Here is a 19,023-nt window from a genome sequence, read left to right on the forward strand (position 1 = left end):
TATCAAGAACCTTATTAGTGATCATTAAAAATAATCTTGCTTAGAAGGGGACTGCTATGTGCAAAGCCCATCTTTCTCATTTACTTTGTGACTTGGTGGTTTTTTTTTTTTAATGTTTATACATTAGTGCAAGGAATAGTGTTAGCATAATTCTAGTGTAAAATAAAACCAGCTGTATCCATTATAAGTGCATTACTGCCAGGAACTGTAAATATGTTTATGCCTGATAGCCTTTTGACTCAATAATATCCTGCTATCTCTGTTGGGCAGGCAAGTTTTTAAACCAAGAAAAGACAGGTTATGATTTTCATAACCAAACTGTGTTTCTTTTTGAAGTATGTTATCTAAATTCAAATTTTAAGAAGGTCATTAAAAAAATTTGCCTGTGATTTTAAAGGAGAACAATTGAAATGTCATTTTCAAAGTGGTGGCAAGAAGGTACAATGCACACTAACAACAAGTTATTCCTCCCAGATATACACATACGCAGACAAACCCTGCCATATCATACCATACAAACAATTTTAATTGTGTAGTTACAGTCAATAACCACTCCTAGTCAGAACATTTCTGCATAAAGAAAATTGTGATACACTTATAAAAACAGCCAGCTGTAACAAAATAACTGGTGTTTTCATAGCAATAAACTCATAAAAAAGAAATACACCTTTATACAGAAAATTTATACAGCTGTAGCTTTAAAATTGATTGTAAACCAAAGGAAGACACATTGCAAACATCAATTATTTTCACATTAATTGCATAAGTTTCTAAGGTGATCTATTAGTTTTATTTACCTAAGCTTATTTGCATGATAGTAAAAATTGCATACAACAATAAGAGTGAAGCTTATAGTATGAATTGCTTGGATAACATAGAGCACTTTTTATAGGCAACTGTGTAAAGCACATTTTCTCTATTTAAAACTTTTAAGACACTTTGTTTTACTGCCCATCAAAATACATTTATAAATAGAAAAAAAATCAGTATGATAACAAGAGAAGCAATATTACATTTAACGGAAACTTCCAAAAAAATTAATTACAACATGATGCTGCAGGATCTACAAATAAATAATGAGGACTAAATTGTGTTTCACATTTTCTTTTTCATTTTCTTTAAAACCATGTAACAATGAGAATGGAAAAAAAAAATACAGTGACCTTTATTTCCAAAAGAAAACAAATCTGAATTACGGCAGTGCCATATAATACAAGGCATTTGTTGGCATATGTTATCTTTAAACTGCATTCCACAGTCTATAGTTCTTTTGTAACATACAATAGAACAAGAGTAACAAACTCTTTTTATTTTATTTTTTTAAATAAATGTGAGTTTCCAAAGATCAAGTGTGGAGTGCTACAGTAATAATTAAAAAACAAGAACAAAACAGAAACGAAAAACAGTAAATCACAAAAGTTGTAATGCTTGTCTGAAGGCTCCAGAATCAAAATCACTGGTATCATGCTTATTGGGTACACTCACAGTGTATCCAGTGAACACAAATTAATATCAAACAATCCTCAACGCTTCATCTGTTGCTGCGAAGCAGTTTGTAAAACAGAGTAAAACATTTAGTGCAGTCTGCATTATCCTTTTTTCAACTTTTGTGCAAGTTTTGGAAGATTCATTGGCCAAACAATGAATAATAAAGGTTTTTGACAGAACGCAAGATGGAATTTTCATTTCATTAGTAAATACCAGTGGCACTGTTGAAAGAAAATAATACTTTTAGATCAGTCTTTCAATTCAGCATTAATCTCTGTGTTCCCTTCTACCGATAACTCTTCTTCTAGTTTAACTGAAAAAAGCGTGTTTGCGTTTTTGTCTTGGATGCTGTCTTCTAAATCCTTGAGCAACTCTTCCTCCTTGTACTCTGCGACATCCACCTCCAATCCAGAATTGTCCTTCAGCTTCCCATGGTGCTTGAGATAGTATCGCTGGTTCTGAAAGAACTTGATAATGGTGTACTTGGGCAGGTCAAGCTGAGCGGAGAGAGTCTGGATTGCTTCTTCATCTGGATACAGGCCTACGTCTTGTATGAAACTCTGTAGGATCCCTAGGGCTTCAACAGAAATCTTTGTTCGCGGTCGAGGTTTCTGACGATTTTCATCCTCAGATTCAGCTGGTGATGCTACTGTCGGTTGCCTTGGGGGTAGTCTGGGACCTGGTTGCTGTTGCTGCTGTTGTTGTTGCTGTTGCTGCTGCTGCTGCTGCAAGACAAAGCACAGCATTTGTTTTGTACGTGTATTCTTGTTCATATTTTGTGTCACCGAGAAAATCCGGGGTGGGGGAGCAGGGAATTGCAAAGCTATAAACAGAGGCTCAGTAAGTTTAAAGAACAAAAAGAGGGGAGAGGGAGGGGGGGAGAAAAAAGGAGGGGGAAAAAAAAAAAAGACCCACTATTGCTGAACCAGAATTAAAATATGAGGTAGTAACTCTGCGTGTGTCTGTATGTGTGTGAGCAGAGACGGGGGATAAAGGGACGGTGGGATACGGACAGAGAGGTGGAAGGAACACTCCGGCTTTGTTTGACTGAAAGCGTCGATGACGTGACATCGGCGCGGTTTAGCTGACAAATTTTAATGAACGTGCTCCACGAGTCAAGTGCAGACAAGACAAAATGCTAAGTAGGTGACATAGTATAGGATTAACTTGACCAGCTTAGCCAGAACTGTAGCAAGGGCGAAGTGAGAAAAGTGCCAGATGAGGGCAAACGCGCAGGAGCTCTGCCAGCAGCAGCAGCAGCTGCCGCCCAAAACCAAGGGCTGCAAATCTCTAGCAATAGCTAGACTGAGGGACCGGGGGAGGATCAGGCAGGAGGAGAGCGTTTTAGCTAAGCGTGGAAATATCCCTCTGCTGCTCTGACCTTAGCGTGCGCTGAAGTCTCGTCAAACTCGCAAACGTTACGACAGCCTGCGTTAGCTGGAAGCGCCTAACGTCACGCTGTCAAGCCCAGCCCCGGCAAGGACAAAGAGATCTGGAGGTAGGAAATCTGTATTTCCCCTTCTGGCTCTGACCTCTCTTGCCTTTGGTCTCGGAGAGGGTCTGCCTTGCCGGTGCTCAAGTATCCCAACGTATAAACAGGGAACAAACATATTTACCTGCCTCTGTGTTTGTGCTGGGGTTTATTTAGTTAATATTTATAAAGCCCTAAGATGCAACGCTCTAAATAAGTTGCACTATTATTATTATTAGAAGGGAACATGCTGCATTCCAAAAAGTCAGGCAATAAAAATGAGCCAGTATGCACATCAGAAGAATAAGATAAAGCAAATCATGATGTAAATAATTAACAAGAGCTTGAAATGAAGTTTTGCAAGCATGGATTCAGAAACATTCTTAAAAGGTGAGGCACTGAGCCCTAGGGACAGAAATGTTTTTCTCATCTACCACCGAGTACAGATCACTATAAGATCATGCTTAAAATCAAAAGTAAATTTATCAGCTACTGTTTTTGTTGACAACTCTTTTGCTTCACAGCACAGGAAGCACTGGTTAGTAAGATATTTTGGATCAGCAAATTTCTTGTCATATGGTACAAACCACCAGTTATTATTAAAAGAACAACAGCAGCAAAACAAGCAGTTGCTATCACTACATTTCATTTCCCTTTGCGAGTCTCCCCTCGACAATTTTCTGTGTGTTGGTAGCGGTTCCCAAGCTTCCAGTTGCAGCTCACTTGCAGACCCTAAGCAGCACAAAATACTGCACGAATAGTATAAATACTGGAGGACTTATAGTTCTGCCCACTTCGCAGGGCCACTCGTGGTTGTGGAGACTTCGCATAGGTCTCAACACCCGGTTTAGAAGCCACTGCTTTAAGTGATCTTCTTATTGTAAGATCTGACACAAATGGTAGTGGAATTAGGGCTCTTGCCTCATCCCTATTCACATCCTTTCATGTTTTATGGTCTGTGAGCAGTCCCATTCAAGGCTTCAATCCCAAAGAGATACAAGACTACTCCCAGCACATTAAATTCTTACAAGACTGGAGGCTTTGTATATACAGTTTGAAAACTTTGCTGTTTGTGTCTGAGCTACATATTTATGCATCTACAACAATTACCATGTAGAAGAGCAGAGACAAAACTCAGGTCCAATCTCCCAATCCTTACTCTTACAAGTCATATTAAGAGATTACAATGCAACTGCTTATGTGAATAATATTTGCGAGATCAAACACACAACTTTTATCAACAAGGCAAGAAAATCTAAGTAAGTGGCATAGTGGCTGACTGTTTATACTGTGCATAAGCTTCTCCTTTTATCCCCTTAAGAAGCGATTTTATTAAAAACAATGTACATTTTCAAACAAGTGCTGTTTTATTACTTAATATAGATCTTTCTCTCTCTTTTTGCTAAATCAAACAGCAAGTTTCCAGGCTTTCACAATTATTTTAGTACTTGATATCCTAAGGGATTGTCTTATTCAGTTTGCTTTATCTTTAATATACACTCGTGTTGTTTCTGGCTATGAGATAACTCTATCCTTCCCAGCTTTGTAAATATTTTGCCGTATAGGTAATACAAACGATACACCGAGTCTCAGCTGAGGTTGGGAACGCAGGGGGTAATATCTGCCCTTTAAGAGGGAGCAGTTAAAAGGCTGACCTCAGGTCTTTCGTGAGAAGGGATTAAAGAGTCCCCAGCTCAGGGAGACAGCAGTCCGAAATGCCCACCTGGGCTACAACTATTGAAGTGGAACAGCCAGCCGCCCTCCTGGTTGGTGGTGCCCATGGATGGGGGTGAGGGGGGCACCGCCGGGGCTGCCCCGGAGCGGAGGGCGGCCGCTGGCAAGCCCCGTGACGTGGGTCCTGCATCCCCTCCTCTCTCTCCCTGACAGGGCGCCCTCGTGCCAGCTCACCTGGGGAGCAGCACCCAGCCAAGGTCCAGCGGTCAGCAGGCCTGGTAAGAAAGCGCCTCTATGCTCTCCTTTCCCAAGGGTGGTGGGAGAGGGGCTCTGAAGGAAAAACAAACAAACGTTGACTCACCCCAGTCTCGACTGGGGTTAAAGTGGGATGAGGAGTCCCCTTCCCTTCACTCCTACCCGGGGCGAGCTGCCGCTGTTGGGGGTTCGAGCTTGGCTTTCGAACCACAGCCCAACAAGGTCCTCCCGCTCCGCTGGCAAGGCGTTTTTGACAACTGGTGCCAGACGCCCCTCTGCCTTTCGGTCCTGACTCCTGCCTAGCCAGGGACAAGCCAGCACGGAGGCTGGCCCTGCCCGGCACGCAGCCGCCGCCGTGCCACCGCAGCCACGCACGTTTGCGAAAAAAAAAACCCAAACAAAAAAACCCAAAAAACCACCGAAGTGAAACAAAAACGGTGGGTGGTCGCGCGCTCTCCTTTGAACTCCGGTGGCGGACGGCAGTGCGCTCTTATCTCGTACCAGGAGACCTGCGTTTAGCCTGGCCGGGAGGAAAGAAACACTAATTTCCTTTGCTCCGTTTAAAGCTTTATTTACTCAACGCTCTGCGGGATTGGCCAAGGTAAACTAACCTGAATCTGTTCTGCTGGCACATGGATAATGTGGGAAGGCCTGTCACCATGGTGATGAACTGCATTGCTTTCTTGTTCATAAATGGCATCGCGTTCAGGCTGAGGAAGACTGAGGAACCTTCGGATCATGGAGAGATTCTCCCAGAGGGTCCTGTTCTCTGGTGAGGGATCTTCTTTCCAACGTAACAGCTCACAGAGCCACCCCTTGAAGATAACACCAGCAAAACATTAGTTTGGTTTTTTTTTTCCTCGCTTCCCGAGGGGCAAAAGTGTGTACTTTAGAGGCACCGCATTCTCTCGTGCTCTCCCCCAGTAAGAAAGGGCTTTCACCGTACAGGCTGGGCTTACAGCAAACACCCATACACCGAGAGGCGGCCGCGCTACTTCACAGACCCTCGCCAACCGCGAACATTTCGGAAAGCACCTTTCCCCTTGGTCCCGCACCACAGCACTGGGTCTGTCTGCTCAGAAACAAACTGGCTGATGAAGGCAGAATCCCTCACGCGTTCCCTTCTGCAGGATGGGGGTTTTACCGGCACCAGTATATTCTCTCTGCTGCCCGTTTTCTTTTACGCGAGGCTACACCCATGCGAGAACATCAACACTGAATTTCAGGAGCCAGTAGATTGTCCGCTGAGCAATTTTTAAAGTCCTGGTGCTAATACCCAAAACAAGAAAGTACTTCAAATTATCTGCCTTGACTGTAGGGCTGCCTCATGTAAATCACAGCAGCAGAGGAGCTCCCTAATTTCCTTTCAAAAGACAGGAATGCTTTGACTAGGCGCAGTCATGTAATAACTTCTTCCTATCTGCTACAAGTAGAGGTGCCTCCACAGGTGAACTTAATTCAAGTGATAGATGATTATCTCTTTCAGGATTTTTCTCATAGACCCAGAAAAAAACAGTGTCTCAGTTTTATGTACACTATTAGGGCTTGAGGGGGAGCAGGACATTCTCAGGCTTCTGATACACCCTTTATACCATCTCCACATCACAGGACAGCAAGTTGCCGAAGAGCTTACCTACTCTAATTCAGACATGGTTTTGGGATACACACTACAAAATCAGAGACAGAATCCTCTGCAAGAACTGCAGCGGTTGCTAATTCGCTTCTAAAAGAGACACACAAGTTCATCTTGAAAATTTAACAATTGTTTTCTTACATCTTCTTAAAATTGAATTGAGGATTTTTTTCTGAATTGTGCACAGGTAGTTTTAAAAGAAGAGTGCAAACACTCTAGTGAGCACAGTGTGCATCAGCAGCAATTTTTCACTATATTAAAATTTTGAAACAAAATATTACATCTATAAAACATGCACACTTCCTTTCTTTTAGCTTCAAGGATCTGTTTTCAAAACTAGGTCCATGCAATTTTATTTCTTAATGCTGTAGGAAAGATAATGTGACATTTTATTGAATCAACAAATAATATAAATGTACAGAAGCTTTTAGATCCTTTTTATATGTACTGGTAGTTGAAAAATGGTTTATCCAGACTAGTTTACTACTAGATACAATAGATACACAGATACAATATAGATATGTATTTTCTTGAAGACATTCATATCTTTAGCTAACACTTAATAAATGCAGTGTAAAAATACTGCCACGATAAGAAGAGGTGAAAGTAAACAAATAATCTTAATGCATTCATACTGTATACGAAAATATTTAGTGAGGTGTGTATAAAAATTTGAAGTACATTCTCTTGGATATAAGTGGAAAACTGAACAAATGACACAGGAGAAAATGCCCCCGAGAAACAGAAATAATCAAAATGACAAATGTTAGAGAGATGCTGGTAGCAGAGCTGAGAAAGCAAAAAAATTTAAATGGGACCAAAATCCAGCGGGTGCTCGCTAGGTGTCCTGGGGGGGGAGGGGAGAGGGTGGCATCACCCCGGGGATGGAGCACACCCCATTCCTTGACCACACGCTGAGGGTGGATGCCCGGTATTGCCCCGGGGCTTAGCAAGCTGACTGGGAAATGTGGCTGAACGCCTTCATATAGAGCGCATAACGTACAGCCTGTCCCAGCTGGAATCGTATAGCATATTTTTAAAACAGTAGCGAGGGTCTGTGGATTCTCCCTCCCCACCGTAAGGCACCCTGGGATGTGTCAGCAGGTTAACGTACAAACTCTCCCTGCCCCTAACAAAATCAACATGTTACTTGCAGTTCTCTGCCCATCACGCTTCCACGAGGATACGTGCTGGATTATGCTCAACAACAGCATTAGTTTTCTGCAGTGAGTTAAAAGAGGTGCAATCAGAAAGCACAGGTAGTTTGTTGGGGATGGAGGAGAGAAGACGCTGAAGAGAAACAAATCTAGATCTTTTAACCGAAATGCAGTTATAAAATTTTTAATCAAAAATAAAACCAAACAGCTCGCCCCAAAGCATAAAAATTGGCCTTTGGTTATCCGGAGTCTGCACTGCTTCACATTGAAACTGTTGGCCCTCTTTCTAATGGTGGTGAAACAGAGAGCACAGAGAGCAGAGCTGACTATCACTATCGGTGAAAGTTTAAAAAAAGACAAAACAACCTGTCCCTTCCCATGACACCTCTCTAAGGTATACAGACAGACCGGAAAAGAAGTTGCACCACGCCTTTAGAAGCTGCACAGATTTTGTATGATGACCACGTGAATCACAATTTTTTTTTTTTTTGAAAAAAGACAGTAGAAACTCTTTTAAAATGTCCAGTAGTAAAAAGAATTCCTAAGCAATCACATTTTATGTTGATTAAACATGTTTCACAACAACAGTTTTTGTTAACTAAGAAATTTCTTCTTCCCTTGCTGTCTTTTCTCTTTCTATATTTACTAGATCAGACCTTATTTTTATTAATTACTGATGGCTAACATTGTATTTCCAGTATTTTTCTATCAACTTTTGCACTGAAATAATACTTCTAATTCCTTATCTAAAAATGATTTGATGAATTGTAACCTGAAGCATGTCTCTGCCGGCCTTTGAGGGAAGCAGCAATTTTGAGATACTGCAATCAGATGCTTCTGACACGGTACACAGAATAGACTGCTCTTCTACCAACATGTCTTTTTTCCACTGGGTTTGTCATGTTTTTAAAGTAGACATACTCTGATGAAACATATGATGGGCAACATGAAAACAACCAACTGAATTCTTCTAAAATGACAGGGAATAATTTTTTAGTCTTCACGGTCTATTTCTGAAAATATTTATGAAAGTTGATCTCACAAATATTCTCAGAAGACATAGTGAACGGGCAGTAACAGGGGCTGTAGGGGTTTACTTTAAGAGGCTAAAAACTTTACACTAATGTGCTTTCTTTTGGTCCAAAACAAACAAACAAAACCTTAAACATTTTGTTTATTTTCAGGTTCAGAACTGTGTATACAACATAAAGCTCATTCATAAAAGCCAGCTAAATGAGAATGTATGAAATGTTTTCGTAAATTTTAGAAAAAGTAATCATACAGACTTTTCTAACGGTGAATTTTAAGTTCTGCAAAATTTGTACATTTTGTTTCCGTTTGATCTAAAGCTGTAAGAATTGCTGTAGTTAATGCAGTTGAATTTACAAGTGAATGTAACAAGGCTGATTTTTCTCCTCTTATACTCATTTAAGTCTAGAGCCATTTCTGTCTAGTTCCAACAGTTTATTCTGAAGGAGGGCTTGGGCCACTGGTTTGTCTTATTTTTTTTTGTCTTACAGGAAGTGGAAAGGACTACAAAATAATAAGGAAATATTTATATCTCAGATTAAATCACAACCGGTTTGTACAGCATATAGAGTAGATGGTTAAAAAAACAGCCTTAAAATAATTAAGCTGATATATCTATGAAGCAAGGCAAACCCCCCAAAACTCTGCAATGACATTGGGAACAACCTTGATTTTAAAACAGAGTAAATTTGCCAGGCAACATTACACTGAATATAAAGAGAGTACAAAGCAAAATATAAACATTAGCCACATGTAAATATGTTTGGAGAACTTTCAGGATGTTACTACTTTTCAAACTGACAAAGTTTAATTTGACACCTTCTGTTCTAAAACCTTTGTTTCTATTCAAAATCACGCCTTTAGCTGCTATCAATCACTATGCTCTCCCTATTACTTAAAATACTGGCATGGGCCCTGGATAAGCTGAAAATGCCATGCAGATGAATTCTGAGATAATATGTTCAAACCTGTTATATACAACACAAATCCTGTAAAGTTATGTATTGTAAACCTACATTTATTGGGAACTAAAAGTCTTAAATCCATCTGCTACAAAGAAAATACTGTTATGCACTTTCAAGTAACCAAGTACCATCTGCAAAGGTCTTGCTACAGTAAGCAAGAAAATGGTGAAAAAAAAAGATGCTAAACCTAAGATATTTAAAATAAATAAGAGTCTTCTGTCTGGTTTTCTGATAGGGATTTAGTAAAGAAACATAAGACATTAGAGGAAAAAAACCTGTGAAAGCCGAACTGCCAAACTATTGCAGGAAAAGCGCAAAGAGGATAACTGCCAAACATTAGACTCTGCAAGACCCATGAGCATGCTTATTTTAAAGAAAGCATCTATGCATTTTATCTATGTATCCAAATGCTATATTATTCAGTCTGACCTGTGCTGTGTTTATGTAAAATCTTCCGCACTTTCACACAGAGTTTCTAACAAACTATTCTTGCATTCTGGCATACTTTCTTATTAAAAGAAAAAAAAAAAAAAAGGATAATTGAAATAAGCACGTAAGGTGTAAATACCAACCCTGACTAGATCAAAGAGGGTAGGCATTGCAATCATGAAATATGTTCTCTAGGCAAAGCTTCCCAAATCAGCAACAAACACATCTAGTCTGGGAAGAAAGGGCTTGAAGGTGGAGCAACTGAACTCTTTTGTTTGGTGAATTTATTACAGTGATAATAATTTGCCAAATGATGAATATTTCTTATGGAATAACTAACTCAGACTCCAACATTTTTCAGAAGAGCTGTAATTTGAATCTAAGAAGGCAAAACACTTTAGAGTATCAATGCTAAGATATGAACAATTTTTCTTTGGTATCGTATATCTGAGACTTTTTTGTATCATTCTCTGGGGCATATAGTATAATAAAAATATATGGTGTTAAAAGAAATCAGTCTAAATAGGGAGGTATTCGATACAAACATTTTAGCAGAAAGTGTGAATTGCATTTCAGCATCTACTGTGAACAAAGACTAAGTACATAATCCATTAAACAGTACTTCTAACTCAAAAAAATTGAGTATTGTAGACTAAACTAAAGTAGGCATTTTGAATGAGCGCATTTTCAGCAACTAACTATAAAGCTAGCAATTTATCATTCAGCAAATAATTTTCTACTTTTAAAAGAATCTGTAAGTGTTACTTATGCTAATGAAGACTGTTTTTAATCTGCCCACAAACATGCTAATAGAGGGCAATTTTTTTTTTTATTTACAATGCTGAAGGCACTCCAGTTTATAGAACACAGATATGAAATTACACTTGGTAAAATGGCCTCTTAATTGTCTGAGCAACCCAAATCCTTCACCTTTAACACAAAAGCTTATAGACAAAACAAAGGAAAAGAACTCATGGACTAAACTTTAAATATTGACTTTTTCCCCTTCAAAAGCCATCCAACTTGCTTTTCAAATCCCATTTTTGTTCCAAATGGCTGCTTTCATCATAGATATTTCCATTTCTTTTCAAAACAGAATCCACGTATAGAAGAGTAGAAAAAAGGCCGACATCACCACTACAGCATATGCATATAGTCTTAGTCTTTAGCATTAAACTTGTAAGCTGCTCATTGCACAGAAAGGTTGCTTTTGGAAAAGTCATAATACTTTGAACGAGATACATAATGGTAGCAAAGGAGTACTGAAAGCATTTTAAATTATTTACTAGGTTAAAAGGGTGAAATGGTACTTTAAATACATCAAATTTCATCATCTGGGCCATTTTTTGGTGGCAAAGTGGTATTGATCTTTCCAAATGCTTAAAATTAACTATTTCCAGAAGGTCATTATTTGATTAAAGGCATTAAAGTTGAGGGCAAGAAATGATGCACTTTGTCTTCTTTCCCATTCAAATAATCATGTAATTTAATCAGAACTATCCCTTCATGTCCTGTAATAAAAATGTTTGTCTTAAGATATTGTTCTTTACCTAACATATTAACCTTTAAATGTTATGAAGTTCTTAAGAATAATCTCTGCTTAGAGAAGATTCTTCCATAATGCAATGAAAGGATCTCCAGCTTTTAAATTGATAAGGCCAAATTTCCCCTACACATTGATTGGAAAACACATTAAACCCTTCAACTGAGATTTCTCACACAACAGGATCGAAAATTCAGGGAGTTCTGAATCAGTAAGCTCATGCACATGGCATCGAGAAGCAAAATAAATGTCACTTCAGCACAAACAAATACGACAAATAAGTAACAATGGACGCTACACTTTCATTTAGCTGGGAAATGCTGTTTGCGTTACGTTTCTATTATCTAGAAAAATACAGCAGGGAACACCCACCGTAGGGTAAGAACAGAGTATTTAATTCAAAATTCATTTTCAGGCTGTGATGACTTAAATCTGACTTCTTTCTGGGTGAAATACCTGTGGGTTCAGACATGGGAACGAGCCTAGATGACGACAGCGGTCCTTTTTAGCCTTAAATGTTCTTCTAGAACTTCCCGACCGCAGGAAAATTTATTCTGACTGCAGGTTTATCTTTCCTAAAATACATAAATTGTCCTGGTTATCTCCTAGGCAAAGCTGAATAGAGCTAAATGCTTCACAGAAGAACTTAAGTCTATTAAAAGAAAGGCCACTGGGTATTTTTATAAAATTTTAGGAAAACTAATAATCTACCGGACTTAGTAGCTTTTGAAACTAACCAATGCATTTGTTAGAGAAAATCTTTTCAGTTTAGCTTATATTTTAAAGTAATTTTCAGCATTGACTTCTGTGACGCACATATTTTTGATTAACTTAAAAACTGCTGTGAATGTTCGATACTTTGGGATTTCCTTATTTTTCTCACAAAACTGTGTATCTTTAATTCAAGAAGAAAAAGCTGGATTTCAGTCTGTTCCAGAAGATGAGTAGAGATACCAGAATATAAATGTCCCTTCTTGAGACATGGCCTAAAGTGATAATAAACGTCCCCAGAAAGATGGTTGCCTTAGTATTTTATTTACACTAATCAGCCTTAAGTTTCAGGCTTTGCCTTTGAGCATTCCCCTAAATCAGAGAAAGTTTGAAACCTGAAGCTGTCCTTTATCTCCAGATATTTCTGGTTTATCTATTTTACTGGCTTTCATTACTAGAGCATTGAAAGGGGGAAGCCAGATGTGAATTTTAAGTAAATCTGTATCTGCCATCATAATAGATGAGATTTAGCAAAACAAACAAACTGAAAACCCCACAACCTCATAGGGCTTTTCAGAAGAAAGGTAAACTTCACTAGCAGGAAAAACTTCCTTTGAAGAATACTGAAACAGATTATGCCATTTCCTTAAATTACTTATCCAACCTACTATTCAGCTACACTATCTGTGCGGGTGTTACCTCCACCTCTTCTCTGGGTTGTGAAAAACAATTGACCAAACAGCTAGCAGTGGTACCGACAGTGCTTCACCGCTATTTTTTGGTGATGCTTTAGAGGAAAAGGATTCCTAACGTCTCTTCTCCTCCCTGCCTTTTCTCCTCTTTAGCTGCAGTACTTAAAAATTAAACACAGATTTCTGTTCTTGTAAACATCCAAACAAATAAACAGGAAGAGCAAACTTGCTAAAGCAACCTCTAAAATTCATCGCAAAGCAGCAAACAAGTACAGAAACAAAATGCCTGGAAGAGCTGTGGCCCCGCTGCCCCAGCCTGGTCCGTTGTGTCAGACCGCTCCTTCCACCCGGAGCCCTGCTGAGTGGCCAAGAGCCAGTGCTACCCAAAAACTCATCGGATCAAGGTCTGAGGCTGCTTCAAAACTGGTGGGTATGTTCCCTGTGTATGAGCACATGAGACGTACCACCAGCTCATGGAAAGAGAAAACCTAACCCGTAACTCTAAAACTGTCTGAAAACGTAAGTATCACTACTTTTTAGTTGAGTGCAGAGGGAATTGAATAATCTAAATGAAGGGCTTCTCCCAAGCTTGGTTTCTCTGCTCACAGCCTCCTCCACCTTTCCTTTCCCTTGTTCAAATGTATCTTCTTTACAGTATTGCCTTCAATTGCCTAGCAATGACAGATAGGCACAAGCCCTAATCAAAAACCTAATATGCATGCCTTTGAAAATCTTACATAAAATGCAACAACATTCATATGTAAAAAGAAGGGGGAAAAGTAATAAATGCAAAAAAAAAAAAAAAAAAAAGCAGTGGGCAAAGCTTTATTCTGCCTTTCTCAACTCCAGATCCTTCCTCTTTCACACACGCGATTCAATTGACATTGTAACCGTGAGATTCACGTGACAAAAATGGACTCAACCATTAAAAAAAAAAATAATCTAAACACGAAAAAACAACTGCTAATTATTAAATAAGTCAGTCTTAGTCTGGCACATTACTTTTTATAGTACAGGCATATAAAATGGGTCAGTGGGTTTCACAGAGGGTGACTGGTAATATATAGCCCTTTATCTTTTATTTAAGTAGAGAGAAGTACTGATTTCACTGCAATACCGATGCTTCCCTTGAAAGTAAATACGACCCTAAATCCAACCACGACCCTTAATACCCCATATTTATTTATTCTTAAATATGCGATCAATTTTTGTATGGCAGCTATATCTGCAGTTTAGTTAGAGAAGAGTTTTTAATAGAAAGAGCCTGGCAATTTTAAAAATCCTTTTTTACTACTATCAATTTACAAATGAACGGCAAATGTTTATTACTACGTTGCTTACAGAGGTTTAACATTTGCTTTGGGGGAAAGAACTCTAGGAAAAAGGCCATTAGGCCAAAGTGTCACTTCCCTAATTACTTAAGACGTGTAATCACATTGTTAGATTATTTTTTTTTAAAAAAGATTATGATTTCCCAGAAGGAGTAATTTAAATCTGTGGTTTCTTGTCATATGTTTTTTCCTTCCAGAATTCATTTTGGATCAGGGGAAGATCTACCACAGACTGAGGAATCACAGGCTCATAGATATTTGGAATTCATTGCAAATTCAGTTCAGCTGACAAGATGTTCCAACAAGAGACATCATTCCAAAACACACCCAAGCTCAAATCCATTCTCAGACATCCCTTCACATTTTTACAGCCTAAATGTTTTCATATAGATTTGAATTAGACATTTAAATATTCTGAGAAAATGTCTTTAAACTTGTCTCTTACAGTTCCACTGGCTTCTGTGGCTCTCAGTTTCACAGTGAAGAACGCTCAATGCTCTGATAATGCCAAGGGTGAGGAGAGTCTTAAGGAAACTGAGAAGAAACTTTTCCATAACTCTCCTCCAGATTTTGTTAACCACAGAAACAGTCAGAAAATTAATAACGTCCATTACCTCAATGCAGTTTAAAAAAAAAAATAAAATCTTTAAAATCCACACCTGTGAAAGACAGACGCCTCCCAGCAAATGAGAAGGGAGCTGCCAGAAGCATGCATCTCACCCATAGGAAAATAAAGGTAGTGAAGCCCTTAGAAAGCTAAAATACTTGTAGCACAGACTTAAAAGAATAGGAAAGCCGGATCAAAAGGGAAGCTTGAGAGATCGGGTTTCTCCCTCCTGGGTGGGAACCAACAGGAGAATGTTTTCAGGTAGTTTGCCATCAGGATGGGGACGAGAAGAGTCACAAGGGAAAAGCTCCTAGAGAGAGCAGTGCTTAGGGTTAAGGCTTTTCCTCGCCGGCCAAGAAAAGTGGCAGCCAAGCTGAACCCCAGCCCCAGCCCCGGCCAGATTTCCAGGCAGCAGCTTCGGCACCAGCTTCTGCCCTTAAGGGGATTTAAGATTTAAAGCAGGCGCTGCACGGAGCAGGCACGCTTCTTCCTTCCCCGATCCCTCCATCCCGTCCCCCTTCCCCAGGTGAAAAGGATCAATCCCTTTAGTTAGACTCTCTCCTCATATTAAATAAGAGCAGCAATTGATTTCTCAGAGGCGAAGCAAACCAGCTGCCCCAAAGCAAAAATACAAAGAAATTCATTTAAGCCCTTCATAGCTTTTTTTAAAAAAACCAACAAACTGTTTTTATATAAGCGGTAGAAAGTTTCTATATCTGTAGAGCCTTTTCTTGCATGTAAAATACACTAGAGATGCTAAGCACCAGGCTCAGCAAAATACCTCATCACCTAAGAAAACCCACAGACCTAACTGGTATGTCTGCAAATCTTGCTCAATCAGGGTCCAAAACTTCAGGGAATTCTGCTAAGGACCACTCAGTCCCAACACCTTTACTTGACAACGATCCTGAAAACTCAAATGCCATCCTGAATTAAGGGAACATGGCACTGCACAGGAATAAAAATGAGATGGTCACTGAATAACAATGTGTTTTCAGATAAAATCTGGCAGATTCGGAATTAGATAAATATTTGCAAACTGGAATTTTTCCCCACTTAGCTAGCTGCGTGCTTCCCCTAGCCTATTCATTATATGCCAACCGTTCGGGGCAATTCGTGAGCAAAAATCTGAAGTTTGACTTAGAGATTAAATTTGAAGAAAATAATAAAAAAAAAAAAGGACATAGTGAGAAATTATTAGGAACAGCGAAATTAAAAATTATTTGGAACAAAACACTGTCCCCTTTCTCACCTCGCACCTAGAAATCCTGTAACATTCTTTCAGGTGTTGTGTGTGTTTGAATTACCCACTTTAACGTTAAGGGAGAAAACACACACCTATTATTTCTTACTCCTTCCTTTGCCCAGCAACCCTTCACCTGAACTGTAATCAGTCACTCCTTTAACAAACCGCTTCTCGCACCGTTACTGTATATTTGTGTTTGCGTAAGATGCCCTTATTTCTTTGCAGCAACATGTTTAGCAGCTCTCGGTTTTTCAGGAGGAATTGCACCCTGTCATTTCCTGTTTAGTTACGGGTTGAGCTCGCTCGCTCGCTTTTGTTTTCTGCGCTGTTTACTCGGTACCCTGCTTCCCCCACTGCCGGGAACCAGGGGCTGCTCACTAACTCCTCAGCCTCCCTCCCGGCTCTGGCACTACAGCTTTGTTTTCATTTCCGTACGTCATTAACTCCCCTACAGCTCGCTCAGACTTTTCCCTTTCTTTCCTTTTTTTTTTTTTTTTTTTTTTTTTTTTTTTTTTTAAAAACAGTGCTTTACTTACTTCATGTTAAAACATCCGTACGCTGAATCTTCAAAAGCCTCCCTGATCTGCCCACAGCAGGCACGAGAAACCTAAGAAATCAAGAACGCGGGTCTTTTCCCAGCTAAATCCGTGCCGGCATGCGCGGAAAGGGACAATGTCTCCCCCGCCATGAAGGCGGCAGTGCTGGCAACCAGCCCTTGGCTGCCCACCACCCAGCGAAGCCCAAGGGCTTGGGGTGCCCACCCCGCACCCCACGCACAAGCCGGGGCTTGTGCAAAGCAACTGGGTACGGGGGGATGCACCTGGGGTGGGATGTCCTGGGTGCAGGTCTGGCAATACAGGGGACAGCAGTAGGATAGGAGAAAGGGGCGGATGGAGGAAGAGTGGATGGGGAGGATAATATATGGGAGAGGAATGGGCTGGGAAAAAGTCAAAGGAGTACTAAGAGGACAGATGTAACGAGAGGAATTAGTGAAGGTGGCGAGAGGAAAACAAAACAGAAGGTGAGGATACAGAACGCGGGAAGAGAGATTAAGGAAATCCATCCTGCCAGAAACAGCACCTCTTGTCAGGCAGACAGCAGGTGCTGCCTGGGGAAAAGCCGATTCACGGATCTGGAGTGTAGGAACCAAAACACCTCTACCTAAGAAAGAAGAACTAAAAATAAAGACTAAAAGGAGGTGGGAGAGGGTGCCGTGCTTTTTTCCTTTTTGGCAATCCAGTGTTTCCCGGCTGCATGACATTTTTCGAATAGTTTTGCTAAGAAACAAGAGCTGGATTTCCGGACCCTCGCAAGAATCCTGGTGGTTCATTTCAGCATTATCTCTTCCAACACGAGCCCTTCCTGCCCTCCTCTTCACCTTACTCCAGACTCATTTTTGAGACATCTGCAGCCACAGCACCTCCAGGGTACCCGTTGCACCTCCGAGGCATCGGCTGCACCTCCAGGATGAGATCTGCCCTTTGTTTGGGGTCTGCATGGACCCCGGGGGAGTCAGTAATGGAGATGGCACTGCCGTGCAGGGAGGGACACTGATGGCACACCTACGTTGACCTACTCCAGCTCAGCTCCGGGGGACTAGTAATGCAGTGGGCAACTGCTGGCCAAGCGGTACGAGCACGGGTCTTCCACGCTCTCTGCCGCAGTCTGGGGGGCCACCTATATAGCCAAATTTTCTGCTACAAACTGTGCCTTTGGTGGCTTTCAAAACTAGCCTGCTTACCTTCTTCTTATTCACTTTGAGCACCGAGTCTCAGTTCCCCGTCTCCTATGCTTTAGATATTGCCACCGCATCCCAAATCACTGGCAATGGATAAAACAATCTCTTACTAAAGCTACTTTTTTTTTTTTTTTTTCAACCTCCCCTGGAAGCCTTATTACAGATTAGATTTGATGAATTTCTATCAGATGCACTGCACCATTCCTCTCGCCTGACAATACCTGCGACAGCTTTTGGGGAATCTGCTCAGTTGCATTCAGCACACTTACATTTTTTTTTTCCTTGTTGTAAGAATTGTTTTAGAACCTTATCATTAAAACTTTCTACGAAAATTGTGTTAATTTTTTTCTCTGTATAGGAAAAGTAGCCAACAGTGATCTACTAAAGAATAGATGGTATTAAGTACTGAAGGCTGATCAATTAGGGCAAGTTGAACAATTTAACCAGAAAAACTGATTTATACAAAAAGCGAAACAATTTTCAGACAACATTTCATTTCCTAAAAACTAACTGTATATGTTTTCATACAAAATACTGGAATGTTTTAATAAAAAAAAAAAATCAATTTTCCATTTGACAAAATTTGAGACACTTTGAGGACTTTTTTAGAAAAAGAATCTTTTCCCCAAAGGAAGCGGTAGAGGGAAGTTAGCAAAGGGACAAAATTAACGGTGAAAAACTTTGGCAGAAAATTTTATTTCTGCTAAATTCAGGTAGCAGTGAAGACTACATTTCTGGTTAGAAGCTTTCCTTAAAGCCAGGTGTTTGCTGGCACATTATTTTGAAAAACAGCACAGTAGAACGACTTCTTTAATAAGTGGGCATAAAACCCAGAGATTAGAAAGTCTCGGAGTGAGAGGCAAAACCCTCGTGCGATATCCTATTTCTTTGCCAAAGCAAGGGAGGTTTTTAATAAAGGTCATGGAGAAATAATCTCCAAAGACGGCAGTGTCTCTTTCCCCCTATACGTTTACTCTTTTATTTCGCTCCTTTACAGTGAAAGGCAGACAGACCTTAACACACACGCACGCACACACAAAAGGAAACAACAACC

The 19,023-nt window shown here is 40.1% G+C and overlaps 1 protein-coding gene across 2 annotated transcripts in view; it reads right to left on the reverse strand.

Annotated features, from left to right (window-relative positions):
* Positions 1-634: 634 nt before the first annotated feature.
* The window catches only part of SATB1 (SATB homeobox 1), a 74,897-nt gene continuing 56,508 nt past the window's right edge, over positions 635-19,023 (reverse strand). The window contains exons 10-12 of one of the 2 annotated variants that reach the window (XM_009888925.1): positions 5,500-5,703; positions 4,868-4,963; positions 635-2,213 (exon numbers count right to left, since the gene is read on the reverse strand). In XM_009888925.1, the coding sequence (XP_009887227.1) occupies positions 1,737-2,213; positions 4,868-4,963; positions 5,500-5,703 (777 nt within the window). In that variant the 3' untranslated portion in view covers positions 635-1,736. The remainder of the gene's footprint in view (positions 2,214-4,867; positions 4,964-5,499; positions 5,704-19,023) is intronic. The other variant, XM_009888926.1, reaches the window with a different exon arrangement.

Source organism: Charadrius vociferus, unplaced genomic scaffold (genome assembly GCF_000708025.1).
Source record: "Charadrius vociferus isolate BGI_N301 unplaced genomic scaffold, ASM70802v2 scaffold217, whole genome shotgun sequence".
NCBI classification, from domain to species: Eukaryota; Metazoa; Chordata; class Aves; order Charadriiformes; family Charadriidae; genus Charadrius; species Charadrius vociferus.